This window comes from Tachysurus vachellii, chromosome 3 (assembly GCF_030014155.1).
Source record: "Tachysurus vachellii isolate PV-2020 chromosome 3, HZAU_Pvac_v1, whole genome shotgun sequence".
Lineage (NCBI taxonomy): Eukaryota > Metazoa > Chordata > Actinopteri > Siluriformes > Bagridae > Tachysurus > Tachysurus vachellii.
The window spans coordinates 21,384,808-21,405,484 of record NC_083462.1 but is presented as its reverse complement, the minus strand read 5'-3'; the positions used below and the strand labels follow the sequence as shown (position 1 = coordinate 21,405,484).

At 38.8% G+C, this 20,677-nt stretch overlaps 3 protein-coding genes across 5 annotated transcripts in view; 2 read left to right on the top strand and 1 right to left on the bottom strand.

Moving 5' to 3' along the window:
• Positions 1–3,239, top strand: part of arid1b (AT-rich interactive domain 1B) — a 62,491-nt gene extending 59,252 nt beyond the window's left edge. For all 3 annotated transcript variants that reach the window (XM_060866262.1, XM_060866260.1, XM_060866261.1), the window contains 2 exons: positions 39–169; positions 254–3,239. In XM_060866262.1, the coding sequence (XP_060722245.1) occupies positions 39–169; positions 254–1,996 (1,874 nt within the window). In that variant the 3' untranslated portion in view covers positions 1,997–3,239. The remainder of the gene's footprint in view (positions 1–38; positions 170–253) is intronic.
• A 2,396-nt stretch (positions 3,240–5,635) lies between these two features.
• tmem242 (transmembrane protein 242) lies at positions 5,636–9,491 on the bottom strand. The gene is made up of 4 exons (XM_060864972.1): positions 9,363–9,491; positions 8,831–8,931; positions 6,267–6,404; positions 5,636–6,195 (listed from the first exon to the last, which is right to left on the bottom strand). Exons 1-4 carry the CDS (start codon positions 9,442–9,444, stop codon positions 6,082–6,084), a joined length of 435 nt encoding a protein of 144 aa, XP_060720955.1. The 5' UTR covers positions 9,445–9,491; the 3' UTR covers positions 5,636–6,081.
• A 644-nt stretch (positions 9,492–10,135) lies between these two features.
• The window catches only part of zdhhc14 (zinc finger DHHC-type palmitoyltransferase 14), a 28,547-nt gene continuing 18,005 nt past the window's right edge, over positions 10,136–20,677 (top strand). The window contains exons 1-2 of the mRNA XM_060866259.1: positions 10,136–11,252; positions 17,713–17,873. Of these exons, the coding sequence (XP_060722242.1) occupies positions 11,011–11,252; positions 17,713–17,873 (403 nt within the window). The 5' untranslated portion in view covers positions 10,136–11,010. The remainder of the gene's footprint in view (positions 11,253–17,712; positions 17,874–20,677) is intronic.

The window sequence follows — 20,677 nt, the reverse complement described above, 5'->3', positions numbered from 1 at the left end:
GTGAAGGTCAGCTCAGAACTGCTGTTGTCATTTTGCAGGGACACCAGAGGCCTGGCGCGTGATGATGTCTCTGAAGTCTGGTTTGCTAGCAGAGAGCACTTGGGCTTTGGACACCATAAACATTCTACTATATGATGATAACACGGTGTCGTCTTTTACCTTGTCACAAGTAAGTTGGCAAAGTAGCACTCGCATAGTGGCTTCTTAATGTCATTTTTTGGTTTACATTTTTTTTTGTCCTCTTTTTCTCTAGCTGCCTGGTTTCTTGGAACTTATAGCTGAATATTTCAGAAGATGCTTGATTGAAATCTTTGGAATCCTGGAGGAATACGAAGTGGGTACTGCGGGTCAGAAGACATTACTCGGCCCCCTCCCAGAGCCAGCAGAGAAAGAGGAACTGGAGCTTCAGGAGCATGACATTCATTCAAATATTGAGCAGGTAGACAAAAAACCTGAATCAGTGTCTCAAAAGTGTGTCCCCAGCAGCACATCTGAAGCAGAAGCTTTGGAGAAGAAGCCAGAAGAGCCAATCGAGCAAAAGATGGAGAGGCAAAACGAAGTGGGTAAGGAAAATTGTCCTACCACAGAACCTAGGCCCAAGCAAGCTAGCAAGTACGACAGATTGCCAGTGAAGGTGGAGGAGAGGGAAGCAATCGCAGACCTGGTGGAAGACCGATCAGAAGAGCTGGGCTTGGCTTCAGAGTTCACCAGTGGCCTGCTGCACTGGAAGGCTGGAGGAGGAGACTCAACTGCCCATATCCAGACCCACTTTGATAGAAAATTTGAGGAGACTGGGGCTAAATCATTAATAATTAAGGATTTTGAGGAGGTTAAAGAACAAGACACTGTGGATCGCTGTCAAGAGGAATCCTCTCATAAGCAAGACCAAGATGTCATAGATAAGTGTCTGACAGTCACTGCAGATGATACAGGATCTCTACCCGAGAGTGAGGCCCAAGAGTCCACTTTACAGAGCCAAGAGAACCACCGCAGTATCAAGCTTCGGGAAGATGAGCCACTTTGTTGGGACGAGGCACCACTTTCTACAGCCGAAGACTGGCAGGATGAACTGGCTAAGCGCTGCATATGCATCTCCAACATAGTCCGTGGGCTCTCCTTTGTGCCAGGTAATGATGCTGACATGGCACGGCATCCAGGTCTGGTACTTATACTGGGCAAGCTGGTGCTTTTGCACCATGAGCACCCAAAGAGGAAGAGGACACCTTCAACCTACCAGCGTGAAGAGGAGCGAAGTCTTGCTTGTAGCAAGGATGAGTGGTGGTGGGACTGTCTTGGTGCCTTGCACGAGAACACCTTGGTGACCTTGGCCAACATTTCAGGGCAGCTTGATCTGTCAATCTATCCTGAGAGCATCTGCTTACCCATTCTAGATGGGCTTTTGCACTGGATGGTTTGTCCTTCAGCTGAGGCCCAGGACCCTTTCAGCACGGCGAGCGGCTTCTCTTCTTTGACCCCACAGAGGCTGGTGCTGGAGTGCTTGTGCAAGTTGAGTATCCAGGACTGTAATGTGGACCTGCTGTTAGCAACACCGCCATTCAGCCGTCAGGAACGCCTCTTTGCAACATTAGTGCGTCACGTGGGCGAACGTAAGAGTCAGGTGTGCCGGGAAATGGCCGTGGCTGTCCTTGCCAACCTGGCACAGGGTGATCCAACGGCAGCGAGAGCCATTGCACTTCAGAAGGGAAGTATCGGGACCCTGATAGGCTTTTTAGAGGACAGTCTTGCCATGGCGCAGTATCAGCAGAGCCCACATAGCCTGCTACATGCAGGACATCCAACCCACCCAGAGCCACCCAGCATCAACATGATGTGCCGGGCTGCTAAAGCTTTAATGGCGATCGCTCAGGTTGAGGAGAACCAACCTGAGTTTGTGTTGTATGAGAGCCGCCTCCTGGACATCACGCTGTCGTCCGTGCTGAACTCTAGCGTGGCTGCCATTTTATGCGAGGTGCTGTTTAAGCTGGGACGCTCGTGACACGAGCAGTAGCCTGGCAGTGCTGAAAATAAGTGGGACAAGCCACAAGTTGAGATCCTTGGTGTTATATTTTTATTTAAATAAAAAATAAATAAATAAAAATACAAAAAATGTTTTTACTTACAAACAGTTATATAGAGAATATATATAGCTCCTCTACCCCCCTTTTTTCATTTTGGATTTTTAAATGATTTTAATACAAATATTTAATATTTCATGTTTTTTTTTTTTCTGTTTTTCTAAGCTTTGTTTTGTGTTCCATTTTTTTAGTTCCGTTTTAACCAAAGTTGGCATCTGTTAGATACTCTTAGTTTTCAAAATGTTTTGCTCTTAAGATTTTTTTTTCATTGTTTGTGGCTGTTTCTGGTGGGACTTTGTTTATTTGGGGATGCACACTTATTTAAATTGTGAGATGTGTTGTAGATAGAACTTTTTCTTGCAACGTGTTAAAGAAAAAAAAAAGAAAAAAAAAAAACACTGATTTACTGAAGATATACATGTATCCAGCTCTAAAAAGCATTGTGCAATTGGGTGTAGATGGCTTGTTGTAGGGGAGATTACCAAATGTGAATGACTCTTTACCACAGGCAATATTAAAATCTGATAACCAGTATTGCACTGCATAACCAAACCAGTATGTAAGGGTAAAATATGAGCTGTTTTTTTTGTTTTGTTTTTAAACTTACTCGCTTCCACCAGTATGACCATTAGACAGCAGGATCAACAAAAACGGAACTCTAAAGCGCTTCAGTTACCACTTCTCTTCATTCAACTTCTGGGCTGATTTGTGTATATATGAGCTGTATATTAAAAACAAGCCCTGTTCACTTTTTATTTCTCCAAGAGACGTGATATTATAAGTGATGGTAGTCGATGCTAATTATTAACAACGGTTCTGTCGAGGGTAGTCTGCTGTTGTGTAGGAGGTTCCTGCATGGACTATACTACACACAATTCTGTATAACGGATAAGAATAAGTCTCTCAAACAGCTTTGGATGTCTGGCTTAAAAAAAAAAAAAAAAAAAATTAATAAAAGACACAGGTTCATCAAAAAGTCAGTCGGTGTAACTGTAATCCAGCAAAATTTGAAGTTATCCCAAAAATGACTTGAACAACAATTCTGACAAATGTACAACTCTGAACTTTTTTTTTCATGCCATATGATTTGATGAACGTTGTTTATTAGTATAAAGTCTTTATACTACATGTTCCACATGTTAAAGTAAATGTACATGAAATCTGGTTGAGCACTGTGAAGGCTATTTTTGGGTGCTTTGTCTTTTCACTGACTTGAATGCTTTGGAAAAAGTACATAATGAGCTGAATCAGTAGTATTGGAAAGATGAAAAAAAAAAGTCATTGGCTGTCCAGACCTTTGCCCACATAATCTAATCCATAATGAATAAATTACACAATAACAGAACAATAATCCTAAATAATTGATGCGGGCAGTAAATTTAAGTGCTATGCTTCACCACCCGGCTGCTCTGACATGATTATTTTAATGATTTCATGTTAATTACATTTGTAGAAGCGGACATATTCTGCATTTTGGGAACGTCTAAGGAGCTTTTTACACCTGGTCACCTCATGCGTGTTCTGTGATCGGATAGATAGGTGTAAATAGCTAGGTCTAAATGCCCTCCGAAACGTTTTCGAGATGGATATAAATCCGATCGTTCAAACCACTTCAGGAGGTGGTCTGGGACGCATTTCAGATGAAACTGGACAGGTGTAAATGAATGTGGTTGTTCAGGCCACATACGTCAGCGCTATACTCCTCCCAAACGGAAGTACGTCACTCGCAAGTGATCTTTCACCCAGGTGTCTCGTTGGGTCTTAAAATGCGCTGCTGCCGCCAGCGAAAATGCAGCAAACAGTAAATGCTGTTTTTTGTAGCATATCCATCGTAACCGTCTTTTTTTCGTCTTCTTTTTGATTGCATTCTGAAAACCGCACACACCAAAGCGTGTTCCATTTCAATTACCCCAGAAATGAGGTAAAATATATTTGCATTTTGGGCGGGAGTAGAAAGATCGGATTGACACATTTATGTGGCCTAATGTAAATGAAACCAGATAGCTATCGGATCAGAGAAAACACATGAAGTGACCAGGTGTAAAAAGGCCCTCATACAGTGCTTCCTTTTTAATTTTTTGTTCCAAATGGGTTATTTTCCCCCTACATACAGCCTGGTTTAATCTTCCAGTAAATATTTTAGGGAAAGGTTTTTGTGCCAGACTAGTTATAAGGCTGATGCTGCTAGTCCCTCCAGTGTAGCTTTGTTTTTTTAAACCTTGCTTGAAATTAAAGTGACATTTACAGCATTTATTAGATGCTGAACCAGAGCAACCTAAAGAACATTTTCTTCAAGTCTGAGCAACTTGGAGAAAAAAAAAAGCAAAGCTATTTATTTCCTAGCAATCTACCAAATGACTGACTGACATTAACAGTAGACGTGTAGGCCACAGCTGTTAGGACAGACCTGAGAGCAAATTTAGACAGGATTTCCTTTTTTTTCCCCCCCAATTAATCTTAGTGTATATTTTCATACAAACATTAAATATTTAACTCTAGAGACTAAAACTAATGAAGCACTGGTTGTTTACAAAGGTCTGGTTAAGCAAAAAACACGACTAACCATTAGTGACATGTTCAAGTCTCTAAAGACTAATGTAATTGTTTTTTACTTTGCGTCATAGTACCAGTTTTTTTTTTTTTACTATCAACATCGAATACATAAACTGTCCAGGCAAAAGTTTGTGGACACCTGACTGTAACACTCGTATGTTTCCTTCGCCAAAATGTCGCCATGACGTTGTTCGCAACACAACTGTAGAGAATGGCTGTAGTTCTACAGTTTCCCTTCACTGGAAGTAAGAGTCCCAACCTTGGTCTAGAATTACAAAGCATTATGAAGACGTGCTTCGACAAGGTAGGAGTGGAAGAACTTTCTAATGAATTGGAACTTGTCCACTAATCCTAACAGATGCTCCAAAACCCTGGAAGAGTGGAGCTTTATTTAATAAGAGAGACTTCCTTTAATATACAGTACTGTGCAAAAGTTTCAGGCAGGTGTGAAAAAATGCTGTAAACAAAGAATGCTTTCAGAAATATAAATAATGAATGTTTATTTCTGGCAATTTACAAAATGCAAAGTGAGAAAACAAAAGAAAATTCTAAATCAAATCAATATTTGGTGTTACTACCTTTTGCCTTCAAACCAGCATGAAGTGATGGCACGGCCCCCACAGAGCCCTGATCCCAACATCATCGAGTATGTCTGAGATTACATGAAGAGACAGAAGGATGTGAGAAAGCCTACATCCACAGAAGATCTGTGGTTAGTTCTCCAAGATGTTTGGAACAACCAGCCGAGTTCCTTCAAAAACTGTGTGCAAGTGTACCTAGAAGAATTACTGCTGTTTTGAAGGCAAAGGGAGGTCACAAAAAATATTGATTTGATTTAGATTTCTCTTTTGTTCATTCACTGCATTTTGTTCATTTATGAAAATAAATGTTTAACACTTCCATTTTTGAAAGCATTCTTTGTTTAGAGCATTTTTTCACACCTGCACAGTACTCTATATTTTATATATATATATATATATATATATATATATATATATATATATATATATATAAATAAAATAAAATGTATGAGCTTTCTGGTCAAGTGTCCATGTACTTTTGGATGACATGCCCTCTTTTACGTTATATTTGAAGAGCAGCATTAAATTTTAAATGTAATCTCTGAACACATTGCATCCATGCACAAGTCATTTTCTTCTTCTTTGTTTAATCAAAACTGCTCCAAACTCCCTACGCCAATTTAAATTATTGTGCACATGCTACTACTTACAGAGGAAAATGTCCTTTGGACCAGCACTTCACCATCTCTCACACACACACACACAGTATAATGAAGCCAGAAAGAGTCTTTTCCTGATTCTTCATCATCGATGTGAATACAGAATCTAGGAAGAGGACAGAAACTTGATTTTCATCTGACCTGGCAGTCATTTTGCAGGTTGTCCCTCCAGTGAGCAAACATGTAAAGTTCTCTTCACCGGCACATCAATGATCATTTGGATCTAAATAGCGAGTCCCAGTCCAAAGTTGCTGCGTTTGGCTCAACGTCTTCATTTTTAGGGATGGCAGGAAAGATGGACTGCATTTTCTGCCGGAATTCCACCAACTGAAAAAGAAGAATGGAGCAATGATGAAATGTTCGGCATTTAGGTGGGAAATATTAAGTCTCACACTTACGCTGTGGACGCCCATAGCTTTCCATACTGTGTAGGTGAGAAGGCCGACTCCACACCAGGCATACAGAGAACCCCATCCGAGTGCACGCAGGGCCAACGACGCTCCACTCTCAGGCACCGCCACCGTTCCCACGACACCCTTAACACACAGGACCATATGTATACAAGTCACTGTGTTTAACCTGCTTTACATATCGTGACCTTCTGTATATGCTACGTTATGCCGTTTCTTCAAACCATTAACAAATCTGCAAAAGGAACTTCTTACTCACATCAACTATTGTAAGATATGGAGGAGTATGAAAAGTATGAATACAAACAATATTTTACAACAATCCTCTAACCAAGGGTTAACATTTAGATTTATACCCAAATCGACAAATATTTCAGCCTCCAAAGAAACCAGCAAAATTCAGGAAGATCATCTAGGCTGATATCAGCATGGCATTACATCAACATGGCTGCTCTCTGCACCCACACTACACACAGTAGCAGTACAAAATATAATATACAGCACTGGTATCACTAATGTTGTCTAAAACTGGCTAGATATTTCGTAAGGAGGGTTCTTCTGAACACCTGCTCGTCTGATTATGGCAAAACATTAGGACTCGATCAGTCAGTAACCCACCTATATTATCCGAGCCACTGAGAGTTGACCCCTTAGTGACAGGGTCAGTTCCCATATCTAGGAATTGAGCCCAGGCCACAGCAGTGAGAGAGCCAGGGACCTTATTTTACAACCAGAATATAAAGAATACAAACTTCCTTCAAACTTCCCTCCAGTGGTAGCTCAGTGGTTAAGATGTTAAACTACCGAGCAGAAGGTTGTGAGTTTAAATCCCAGCGCATAACCCTTAACTATTCAGTTATATAAAAGGGATGAACGTCAATCGCTCAATAGTTGCATTTGCCAAACTCTGTGAATTTATATCCTTTATCACACCGACTCCTTTTACAGATAAATATCTGACTATGTTGTTGTCCATGTAAGATTTTAGCATCAGATGCAAAACAGTGCGTCACTGAATAGAATAACAATTCATGGTCCAATGCATATGCCGATACAAACCAAGCAATAGCTGTTTACTAGAGAGATATAATGAGACGTCGGGTCAGGGTTTATTCACAGAATTCCTCAATTTCTTCATGGATCATGCTTCTGTGCTGTTTTCTTCCTAATCATAATTATAGCCTAATAGGATAAGCAAAGGAAAGTAACAGGGAAATTAAGTTCATTAGCTAGAGATGAAGTGATGCCAGTGTGCCAAAGCTTAGAGAGAGACTTCAGACTGTCCTGCTTTGGGAGTTTGTCTGATAATCGAGTTTAAAGAAACTCCAGAGCGTTCGAATGGTCTGTGACGTCCCCGTGACCTCAGACGTGCAAGGAATCTAATCCAGCTTTGTGAAAACACTTATGGTTAAAGTTGTTTGTTTACTCCGGAAAAACCCCACCTAAAAATAGACTGAAAAGACGTCAACAAAAAGGAGCTCTGTTCTTTTGTGAGCCTAGAAACTGATCCAACTCCTGACTCTAATGGAGGATTCATGCAATAGCTCTTACATGTGGGGAGAGAGAGAGACAGACAGAGAGATAGAGAGAGAGAGAGAGAGAGAGAGAGAGAGAGAGAGAGAGAGAGAGACAGACAGATAGAGAGAGAGACAGAGAGAGAGAGTGTGACAGAGAGAGAGAGCTAACGCGCTAATTAGCGGTTAGTAAGGACACACTTTTACATAAAACAAACATTGTGTTTAACAAGGATACGGACATTCGTAGAGAAGTCGTCAACCTCATGAGGACTTTGTGAAGAACAACCGCTTAATCAGTTCACAAAATTACACTGTACATATGCTGTATCTCTGTCATTGAGCATTCGAAGGCTTCGGCATGGAGGAGCTGGTGTTGAATCTATAATGAACTCAGATGATGAGCTAATTCATGAGCTGCTCAGGAGCGCCAGTTGACCGTACATGACTCTAGAAAGGGTCACACAATAATGACACCCTCCAGATTCACCCAAATAAGGTTGAGGTTCCCTTTTGAGTCTGGTTCCTCTCAAGGATTCTTCCTCTGCCATCTAAGGGAGTTTTTCCTCACCACAGTCACCTCATGCTTGCTCATTATAGATAAAGACAAATAAATTTCAGTATATGTCTAATATTAATATCAATCTTTTTGCAGCTGCTCTGAGACGATGTCCGTTGAACGCACCATACAAATGAAATGAAACTGAAAAACGGACGAGTGTGATGATGTGGACCGATTTGAAGCTGATCTGCTCGATTAGCACTGCAGCAGAGCTTTATCACTCTTTTCAGATCCCACTCCTCATAGGCACTAGAATTATTAGAAACACTTAGAAACACCTTCATGCTGTTCAGTGTAGAGATCTAATTTAATGGTTTAGCAGCATTGTCTGTCATGCTGAATTTAAACACTGAATAAAGTGTACATTGTATGCAAATGTGCATTTTGCAGGGCATGTGGTAGCCTAGTGGTGAAAGTGTTGGGCTATTAATCGGAAGGTTGCGAGTTCGATCCCAGGTCCACCAAGCTTTTCACACCTTATTGAACCACTCAGGGCTCTTTTTCTTTGCCAACGCGAGGGTCGAGCCGAATCCAGCAATCATTCCTGCAGTGGCCACGGTCGTCAGAAACACTCCACCTGGAACAGAACAAACATCATGGGATTGTGACTGACAAATAAAGCTGATAGTATCTCTAGAGTCTCTCGAGCATCAAACCTCAGTGATTTCAGAGATGTATAAATCCTGTGGCTCAAACCTTTCTGAATATAATACTTTGGTCTGAATAGATGCTTAGTAGATTAATCATTAGGTTTTATATCAGAGTCACTTCCTGTATCCTGCTTAAAGAAAATATTCCTGCCTTATAATATTATATAGAATATTTCTCTGTTGGCCACATGGCTGTATAACACACCACATCTAGTTAGTTAAGTAAACTAAAGCAAACTAAACTAAACTGTCATCAACATTAGAGTAGAATTTATAATAAAATCTAAACCTGCGCTGCTCATTATTCCTGGAGAACAGCAGATAATTCAGATATCCGTGTAAACTGTTTAATAGTTACCTTTTAACATTTGTAACTTAGCCTCATTCACGCTTTCTTTCCCAGCAGGAGGTGTGTTGACATTCAGCTCCTCGGCCGCCATCTTGAATGTGTCCCTCTAATAAGAGACCGGGTGGAAACTCGACAAACCTTTCCACAACTTAGACTATAATGTTGTCTTTATATGAAGTAGGATTAAATGTAAGAAAAATAGATCATTGTAGTTGGTTTCCTGCGTGATTTTGTTCTTAAATAATAAATATAACTAACAACTAATAATGAACTATCCTACATATAATAATAATAATAATAATAATAATAATAATAATAATAATAATTATTATTATTATTATTATTATTATTATTATTATTATATTAACACACACATAATTAAAAGTATAACTAATAACTAATAATTAACTACCTTATATGTTTTTCTTTCTTTTCTTTCCTAATGTCTAATATCAAATAACACTTTATGACACAAAACTACCGTTGTGGTTAACAAATAGAATTCACGTTACTTTAAATAAACATGTTTTTGTTTGTTTGTTTTTGTTTTTCTTCAATAGCTATATAGAGCTTTAAACATCCCAATTTAAAACATTTCCAAATCTGAGTCCTATTCTATATAGGTTCCCTAGTGGATGTGGCTGTGCAGCCCTACATAGTGCATATGGTCATTAAGGAGATTATTGAGATTCAGCCCATTTCCTTCCTTGTGGGCAGTGAGAGTAGTGTGTGTGTGTGTGTGTGTGTGTGTGTGTGTGTGTGTGTGTGTGTGTGTGTGTGTGTGTACAAGATGTTTTTAATGGGAGCGATTGCGCATTCCAGACTCTTCTCTGTCGGTTATCAGATATTTCATTATAAATAAATTCAGTATTTACAGGACAAATAAACACTGGGATCCGCCTACAGAGAAGTCTGTGCGCTTGTGATCTGCAGGTTGGAGATGTGATTTGTGTGAAATACACTGTAGATGTTCAGACACCAGCTGAGTTGAACCACAAGCCTCCATGTGATCCAGACGCGCGTCATTCTGTAGCTCCTCATCACTGAAGCACCGTTTTGCGTGGAGCCTGAAACAGTGACAGCATTTTGCAGCCTGGTTGTTAAATGATTCCCAGACGGAGATCAGACAGCGGATGTAGGAGGACACTAGAAGGACGGGGTTGCTTTTCTAGTCTGGAATAAACAGCGAGGTCTCTACGTGGATAAACAGAGGCATCTCTTCACTCCACAGCGGTACAATGGAGAAGAACCGAGACGCAAGAATCGTCCTTAGAATTTCTCCCAAATTTTCTTCCCACTACCTGCTTTCCTCCTCTAGCTGCTTAGACCCTGATGGAAATCCACACACTGGATTATAAGGCTTCAATTAAAGCATGGATGTTGGATTCATTCCTCTGGTCTGGATATCTCTTTAATGAAATAAGGAACTATTTGTACTATAGGTGCCATTAGTTCATTGAATCCGTTCATCACTCTGAATCTATAATGGACAGAATGATAGCATTCCGGTCATCTCTTTGGCTCTGATAACGCACACATTTTCTCCATCTGTTCATCAGGAGCGATGTTTTTCCACATGACGCCTCTGCATGCAGACGTTCTGGCTTTCTGTTATTTGAAATCAGGTGTTTGCTGAGGAATAAACAAGACCCACGACATGCATCTTGGACTGGATGACAGCAGGGAATGTCAGTACAATCAGATCTGCACCCATCATAACTCCTCATCCATGGAAACCCCACACACCAAGAAGAGGAGAGTGAAGAGAAAGTGGCAGGTCTTCCCAGGCCGGAACAAGTTCTACTGCGATGGGCGGATCATGATGGCAAAGCAGTCTGGTGTGTTCTACCTTACCATAGCTCTGATCCTGGTGACCAGTGGGCTGTTCTTCACATTTGAGTAAGTGTTGAGTAATTATTTGTGTGAGGAGTCACTGTGAATGTCCCACATGTGCTCCTTGTTGGTTTTCAGTGACTTCACACCAGCTCTGACACACAAGTGCTCTTCTGTACCATGATTTGTTATTGCTGCATTAGTAAAGCACAGATTCTAAGATGCCTCCATTGACTTTTAAACAACATTCTACTGGTAACTTTTTATGTATCATTAACACTCAGTTGTAGGGTTCCTCATAAAACCTATAAGATCCACCAGAGGTACTGGTATTTCCTACTATTATATTACGTACATAAATGTAAAAAAATGGTTATATTCAGAACCCTGATGTTTCCTCATTTATTTAGGCCCTTTAGGAGAACTTTCCCTCTATAGAAAGTTCTTCCAGAGAACTAATCCAAAGAACCTATCAGTGGTGTCAACATCATTATTTCATGCCCCTTATAGTCATTTTATATAGAACACACAGTATAATCTTCAGCAAAGAGTTGACACAATACCCTTTAAGGCTTTTTCAGTTGTACCTGTGCAGGAAATCTTACATGTCCTTGTGCTAAGGCCCAAGCAGCATGGCGACTCTGGGATTTGAACTTTCTTCTAAGACAACATCTTCACCACAAAGCTCCACTATGCTCTCCTAAATGCTCTGTATACTACAGTTACAATGAAGTAGAACCTAAACCTTTTAGAAAAGGTTTCAAGTAGATGTTTTTAGAAGTAGCCCACTTACCATCCAAAAATGTATTTTTTTATTCACTGTTATTTGTATAGCATTTGTATAGTATACAGATGGAGAAAAGGCAGAATCCTCACCCTGGTCCACACACCTGTGCATGCAGAGAGATGAGACTTAAAGATCGTAATCGAGGACTCTGTAGAGGCTCAATGACAGTCCTGGGATTTAAAATCACAGTCTTCTGGTCACTTAACAAACAAATGAGACAAAATTCAGGATGGTGGTAGTAGTAGCAATTTTTTTTATCTAGTAGCAGTTTATCCATTGGTTAAAAAATGAGAAAATAACCTGACACAGTTTGAAGGTGTAGGTGTAGAAGTTATGGATTTATTGCCAACTCTTAACTCCCTTAATTGACACTTGAATCTTTATATCGAGGCTTCAATTCATTTCAATTTATGGGTCCAGGCACAGATCTCGACTACGATTTACTAGTTTTGAGTTTGGTCGTTGAACAGAAAACATCAGTGAAATGTATGTAAGTAAGTACAGAATTAGTTTATTTCCTTTCAGAGGTAAAATGAAATATGGGTTAATATATTAGCACCGGATTAAACGTGAGGATTCAGAGAATGTGGAAAGTCGTAACACTATCAATTCCTCCAATACTGAAGACCTCAGCCTGCTGGCAAACAAACAACAACTTTATCAGCTCTGAAGAATTTATTATCAAAATTCAGTGCTTGAGGAATGAAATAATTGTTTTTTAATCATCCGTAGAATATTTTAAAATTTTTGTTCATGTTCTATGCAGTTGAGGTGATCGTGTTATATGCAAAACAGGTTAATGGCTAACAGTGTGGTGTCAGCTGTAACAAAACAAATAAAAATAAAAGTGTATCAGTTCATTTAAAAATGATGATATGGTTAGGTTATTGTGATATGGTAAACATTTTTGTTAAGACATGTTTGTTTAACATTTCTTGGCTTTGTAAGAGTCAGAGGTAAAACTGTAAATGTTAAATTTTCCATTTAAATTTTACGTTTTTGTGGTTACTTTGTAACATGACAAGCTGCAAGAGAGAGAGAGAGAAAGAAAGAAAGAAAGAGAGAGAGAGAGGGAGACAAAAAAGAGAGTCGTAAGATTTGATTTCACAACCTTCTGGTCACTGAGATAAAGAAAGGAAACACTCATACACACCAGAATAAGGAAGATAAAGGACGTGATATTCGATGATAAATGATGCGTGGGACTTAGTTTCCAGTATCCCCATCCTCCACATAGCCCACTTCCCACAACTTTCATAACACGGCACTCCCGTCTTCCTGTTTCCTTGGTAACAGTTTCCTCTCCTGCTTCGTAACAGCCGATATCTCCTAGGAAACAGGAGGGCACCAGGCCCACGGTTCGATGTGGTGCCCTCCAGCTGCGTTGTGCTATTTTAAATGGTAATAAAAGTCCAATAAATTGGCTCTTCATGCTATTAGAGGCTGCACTTAGCGCCGAGACTCAGAACACTGCAATGCTTGTGTTCAGTCACAGACTTTGTAAAGAGCTAGCTATTAAATTAGTTGCGGAATTTGCTGAATATTTTCCAAATGTTCGCAGCAGACATTCTGGACTCAAAATGTGTTGGGCTACACACTTAGTAGTAGTGTTTAATGTTAAGAAGTCAGGAGAGCAAATCAACATATGTATTAGAATATTCCATTAATCTCCAGGATGTACTGTATAATGTAGGATGAGCTGGACCAGCTTTCAACGCAATTGCGTTCTTCAGCTTAGCTTTTTCAAGAGCAGATTCAGATTTGAGGTGACATTTATGAAATTAGAGACCAGAGCTCGTATTCATGAAAATTCTTAGTATAAAGAGTTTCTCCTAGTGATGTAATTCCTTGAAAATGAAGGATACACCCTGGACGGAGTGCCAACCCATCGCAGGGCACACACTCTCAGTCACTCACGCAATCACACACTACAGACAATTTTCCAGAGATGCCAATCAACCTACCATGCATGTCTTTGGACCGGGGGAGGAAACTGGAGTACCCGGAGGAAACCCCCGAGGCACGAGGAGAACCCGCAAACTCCACACACACAAGGCGGAGGCGGGAATCGAACCCCCGACCCTGGAGGTGTGAGGCGAACGTGCAAACCACTAAGCCACCATGCCCCCCGAGCCCTGCCTACTCTCTAAGATAAAAGTTGTTGTATTTTCCTTGTACAGAGTTGCTCTGAGTTCAGTCCTGAATCACTCTGAAGATAAAACTCCTTGTTAGAAATGTTTAAGCTAAATTAGGAGCTCTCTGTGATCATTCTTATCTCCTTATGAATACGGGTTCTGGTATTTTTCAGTACTATACAGATAACAGCCTTACATTCAAAGACATGATCTGTAACATGAACATGTTTGAAGGCAGCCTTTTAAAAACTTGCCACTGACTAACTGATCACCAACAAGGTTATGCCCAAAGGTTTTCCCATTAAAGCTCACCCCAATTATTAGCATTGTCTGGAGTGAGTTAGGTCGACTAAATTGATGTTTAACAGCCATTTCTTGCCTTGCAGCAGATAATGTTTGTTTTTACTGCATGCATAAGGTCCTTTTTATCACCGCCCTTACTTTGACCTCTTCCTTGACGAGATGTTGGAATAGCTTAGATATTTTAAAACCGAGTTTGTTGCCCTCTACATTCCCACAGTGGTGTCTACAGATATTTATTATATATATATTTATATATATAAATATATTTATTATTTATTATTTAAGATCACGTCTGGCTCTACAAATAAAATGAGTTCTGTGGATGCTTTATTAAATCATATTTAACAGTCTGATATTTCCGAGTTTATATAGAAAATAAATATATTCCGGCTATTTTACTTGGGAAAACATGGTAGCCTGAAGCAAATGGATGTTTGCTTGATGAGCTATCAAATCTGACAAGCATCTTAAGAAGATTAGCATTAATTACATTATTGGCATTGACCACATTTTGATCTGCAATTCTTACGTAATATTACGATTAAGCTACACTGTTAGATATAAATAAATAAATAAACTTCTTTCAGGGTTCTTATGTTTCTAATAGTATCATATAAGCTACATAAGAACCTCAGATGATAAAGAAAAGGTCCCATAAGAGTTCTAGATTTAACGTTGTTTCTAAGAGTGTACCATGGTGAAAAGGATATATTTCTGCTTAAGATTTTTAATCACAAATGAAAAAATTAGTTTTTTTTTTGAGTGTATGAGTGTGTAAAGTTTGTTCTTGGTGCCCTCTGATGGACTGCTGTCCTACACACACACACACACAGAGCGTACCGTTTGTCTTATGTCCAGCATTCCTGGTATAGGCTCTGTATCAATTATGACTCTGAGTAGGTTAAAGCGGTTACTGAAGATTAATGAATAAATGATAATGATGATGATGTCATGTGTGTTTAAATCCAGCTGGGAAATCCGATTCAGATTTCTAAATCGAGTTTTTTTTCTTTATAACGGTGAATTGTAAAACCTTATTATGGTTCCACATACATCTGATCTCAATCATTTTTAATCATCATAGGAATTAACAGAATAGCACTCAAGGACAATTTTCGATAATAGAAATTGTCCTTGTACTATTTTTTGTGTAATTTCCCATGTGCAGAAGTGATGAGAGAAGAAAACAGTGGAGAAGGAAATAGCCAGAAGGAAGGTCTGTGTGACTGTGAGTCAGAACAGAATATATAATCTGTTCACATATAAAGCTTTCAGCAGGACATCCTACCAGCTGTGGCACAGACATCCTTACACACTCACTGCAGCAGATACAGCTCCGTTAAAAAAGAAAAAGAAATCAGTGTTAATCAGCAAACTTGGTTTGGAAAGTAATAGTTTTGTATACTGTTGAAAGGAAGATGGATGGAAGGATTTTGTCATTAGTTATGTATGGAATAGTTCTGTATAAGAAAATAATTCATGGAAGGTAATTCTTTGCCAAATAAGTCCACATTTCACCCACGTTCAAACATTGTGGTACATCTGAAAGACAGGTTTGTGTTAGCACTTACATTACTTATAGTGTGTAGATGGTCATGTGGATGGTCATCAAGCACAAGCCCCTACTGTCAGATCTGATGTTCGAGAGAAATGAATCAACTCCTCTGACAAGATTAAACGATTCAGTATCTCTGCATTCACAATTATTAATGAACTATTAGAGAAACTAGTGGAGGCATCAGATTTCTAGCAGAACATGCAACTAAAGATCCTTATTCTGTTAGAGAAAACCATCACTTTTGTGGGTGTCTTACTCATAGATGGTGTAAATCTCCTCTGAAATTCATGCAGGTAAGATGCTAAAGCTGTTTAGAGGAGTAACCGAGTCTGACATGTACATTGACAGAAAAGTGCTTCATCAGAGCGGCTGACAATGTGCTAATCATGGACACTTTAATTACTACCCTGTCATGATCTCTACCTTCGTAGAAGAATCCACTTTTTTTTACATGGCTTCTAAAGATCCTTATATTGTTCATTAAAATAGTCTTTATAGTCTTTTCATTGTGTCATATCTGTTAGCAGACCTGGGATTTGCTTAATTTTATTATAATCCGTTATCTATAGAAACCAAAATGTCTAATTTTGAACTCAAGGCACTTAAAGGAGGTCGAATTTTTCAGTATTTTTCAATTTTTTCAATTCAAAAGGGTGATTTTTCTTTCCCGGAAAGTGCTGGAAGAAATCCGACCCCTACTGCTTGATACCAGCTGTTACAGAGGAGCTGCTGCTCATGAAGAATGGGGCAATTTTTCAGAAAAGAAAAAAACGTTTAAAGTGTTGACGTGCAGAAGAATGTTTCTCAATGCAAGCGACTGCCGTTATTACTTTTTATTGCCTGTTGTGTTTCCATTACTTCATTATCCACCACCTGTAGGGAGAAAAGCGTCTAACATTACAATAAATACAGACGTGAGACGACGGTTATTAACACAGTGTTTCTCTTAGTTTATGTCTGTATGGAATGAGGCTATGGTTTAGAGAGGATTTTGTCATAAAAAGGTTCATTTTTATCCAAACTTACACAGAGTCATTTTCTGGTCATTAGTGAAAATCTGTTTTCGGTATTTTTTTTAACAGTAATTTTAACTGCAATACAAATAGGAAGGTTAAATCTTTATACCCCACCATTGTTCCATTCTTGATTATGATTGTTCAGACCCAATCAAGCCTGTTCTTGTTTCTATGGTAACAATGGCTTGTATGGTGGACACTCCAATTAATCTAAGGCTGATAATTGTTTAAGCATTGATATAGGCAAAGAGAGGTTTATTTAGTATTTTAGCAAATATAGTTTATTTATCAAAAACAAAATGGATAATTAGATAGTAATACAGTAAAATGGTACAAAAATACTGAGATAGTTATATGTGCAAAAATAGACAGATATGCCAGATAGACTGATAGACAATGTGCAAGAAAAACAGCTATAAGTTATAATAAACTACCGACATAATAAATAAGAGTTCTTAAGGCATGTCCAGTAAAGGTAGCTCAGTCCAGTTTGGTGATCACAGATCTGACTTGAGCAGATGAGATAGAAAGTCTGATAGCACTGGGGAGGAACGACTGAATGAATTTGTACATGTAGCTATAAATAGTTAAAAAGCACAACTTTATTAACACATAAAGATAATAGTTTGCAAATTTCTGTGAAATTTCTGACATTTAACACCACCCAGATGATTAATTCTTTATATCCTGACGCCTGACTAAACTGTCTCTCGTTTGCCTCGTCCAGCTGTCCGTTCCTGGCCTCTAACTTGAGCCCGGCCATTCCAGCCATCGGTGGTGTGCTCTTCCTCTTCGTTATGGTCATGCTACTCCGTGCGAGCTTCAGCGACCCTGGCGTTCTGCCCCGAGCCACTCCAGACGAGGCGGCCGACGTAGAAAGGCAGATAGGTAGGACAACGTTGCTATGTTTCCTTTCATCTGCTCTTTTTTTAATCCGAATTCATTTCTGTCTTGGGTAAGGGTGAGAATCATGTGATCACAGTACTAAATAAAGATCTAAATGAACTCATATGTTAGTGTGTATGTTGTGGTTGTGGTACTTTATTCTGATACTGCGTTTTCCAAGCTGCAAGAAACATTGACTTAAACCGTTTGCTTAAGGTACATTAATCTACTAGGCATTTTTACTTTATTTGCACATAATGTACAGAAAATAATGCAAGCATTACAACCAGCATTATATGAAAGTTCATTTGGTTCAGTTAAATAAAGTTTAGCATTTATAAAGTTGCACAGACTTCCACTGCTACTGGGCTTACCTCACTCAGTTAGCATGATTAATCTAAGTGCTAGCATATCTGTTAGCATCTAAGTGCCACGTGTCTCTAACTCTGGGTTATTCAGTTAGTTCAGAGTTGGGGGTAAATTACAAAAACAATAACAGATGTTTAAACAAAAGTTAAACAATAAAAAGTTGCACTAATCATGAAACCAGCTACAGTTTATCATTAGAGCGACATGCTGAATGTACAGCAACATGAGTGCAAACAATCTGATCGAGACACAAAGATTTTTTTTTTAATATATTCTGACTGCAGTCTGTGTCCTCAGAGGCTGTGTTTAAACAAATCAGATTTTCTTCCTTAAAGTATATTGAAGTAATTTGGCAGACAGCCTTATCCAGAGCGACTTCCATTTGTCTTGTTATACAACTGAGTAATTGAGGGTTAAGTGCCTTGTTCAAAGTTCCAGCAGAGGCAGCTTGGTGGTCCTCAGATTCAAACTCACAACCTTCTGATCAGTGCTCCAAAAAATTAAACACTCAGATACAACTTTGCATGTGACACAGATCTGATTTTTTTCATTACTGCATGGACTAAAATATGAAATGTTATCAAATCTAACCTGAACATCTTCCATTTATGGTCCTAGATTGGATCCCATATCTGATATGTGGGTAAGCAACACCAATGAAAATGATCTGAATTCACGAGGGTTCTCCTCAGTGCGGTTATCACTGTCGTCATCCTCCTTACGTGTCAGCAGTGCAGCTAAACATCAGTGACAACAGTGACAATGTTCAGTGGAAAGGTGTACTGAAAATTTTGGGAGGAAGGAAGGAACCTATCATTAATGTGTAGTGCTTGAAACAGTGTTTGAATCCCAGAGCTCGTTGTGTATATGTGAGGAGTGTCGGTGGACGAGTGCATTCGCTTGCTAATGTGTCGAGATCCAATCTAAGCAAAAATAATGAAGAATTCGAAGAAGCTTGTAATGTTAATACAGTCCTACATTTCTTCGTATATTATACAACATCTGTACACATATGCTGCATTTGTTTCCTAATGAGAAAAATGACATTTTATAAGATTAAATATAGCAGTGAATTTAGTGCCACTAATTACCTAACAATGCTTGATCACTGATGGTGATGTAGTTATTATCTCTGATTTTTAATGAATAAGCACGTGGCTGTCTGATCGTTCTGATATCTAATATCAATCAATCAATCTTTGAGTCAGTAAAAAAAATACACGTTCTGTCAACCGGCGTAAAGCAATTTTAGCGAAGGGGAAAAATCGATGCAAGGGAAATATCACTGCTGGTTGTCTAATCTTTGACTCACTACAGCTGAACCCTGAATGATCTGGATGATTAAGAGTCTGATTAGATAACAGTTAAAGATGTGTGCAGTAGAAGATCAGGAGCACCATGAGAGATATTTAAAACACTTTCCTGTCTCTCTGCCAGCACACTCATCTCTCAATTCTGCTCGAGTTCTGCTTCCACTGTGTTTTTTGTTTTTTTTATAAATTTCATGCCGATGACATTGCATAAGATGAAAAATCTTGTGAGAGAACGTACCGTTTTTGACCTTCATCTCACATCTTTTCCTGGGGCTCATTGATGTCTAGACTCTGACTTAAACCGAGCAGGTTTACAGTTATATGATTTAAAATGGAAAACTTCAGGTCGGCAAATGAAGGACTCGATTTCTGTTCATTGTTTGTTAAAGAATGTAGTCAGTTCTTGAAGCTTAAACATGTTAGCTAACACTATCTCAAACTGACAAGCTAATCAGTAATCGGTACACATTTCTGTGTACAACTTTTCTTATACTATTCCAAAAATTTTGCTGTGTTCTTTGCTAGTTTAACTGCAAGAGATGTTTATCTATATAAAAAGTTTAACTTTATACTTTATAAAGAGCTAGCCTTGCTGTAAGTTAGCTATACTAACTTGCTAGTTAAACAGGCTACAGTAATCAGTAATTGTTATGGAAGCTTGATGATGTGAACTGATTAATATTTCCTATTTTAGCAAGCTAGCTATTATTATAAATGTTCAGTAGTGGCTTCCAGCTAACTAATGTTAGTTATAGAAGTAGACTAGCTAGCTAGAGAGTCTGTTGTATGTTCATTCACAGCATCATTACACAGCAAGTGAGAAGCACAAATCATAGAAAGCTGATAGTGTGAAAACGAGTAGAGATATTGCTATAGACATATTGCCCAAAAAAAGACATTCCCTAAAATATAACCAAAATGCCAAAGTGTACAACATTTTTTCTGGATCTTATTTCAAGTATAGTCATATGGCATTTAAGATATCTATAACATTTTTGCTTTATTGCTTTAGCTGTTATGAGAACTGACATTAGGATGTTCTTTCAAGCTGTCTTAGTATTGAACTAAAAAACATTAGCTAACTGTTTCCTCTGTAAGAGCTAGTTTCCTCTGTAGATGCATTAG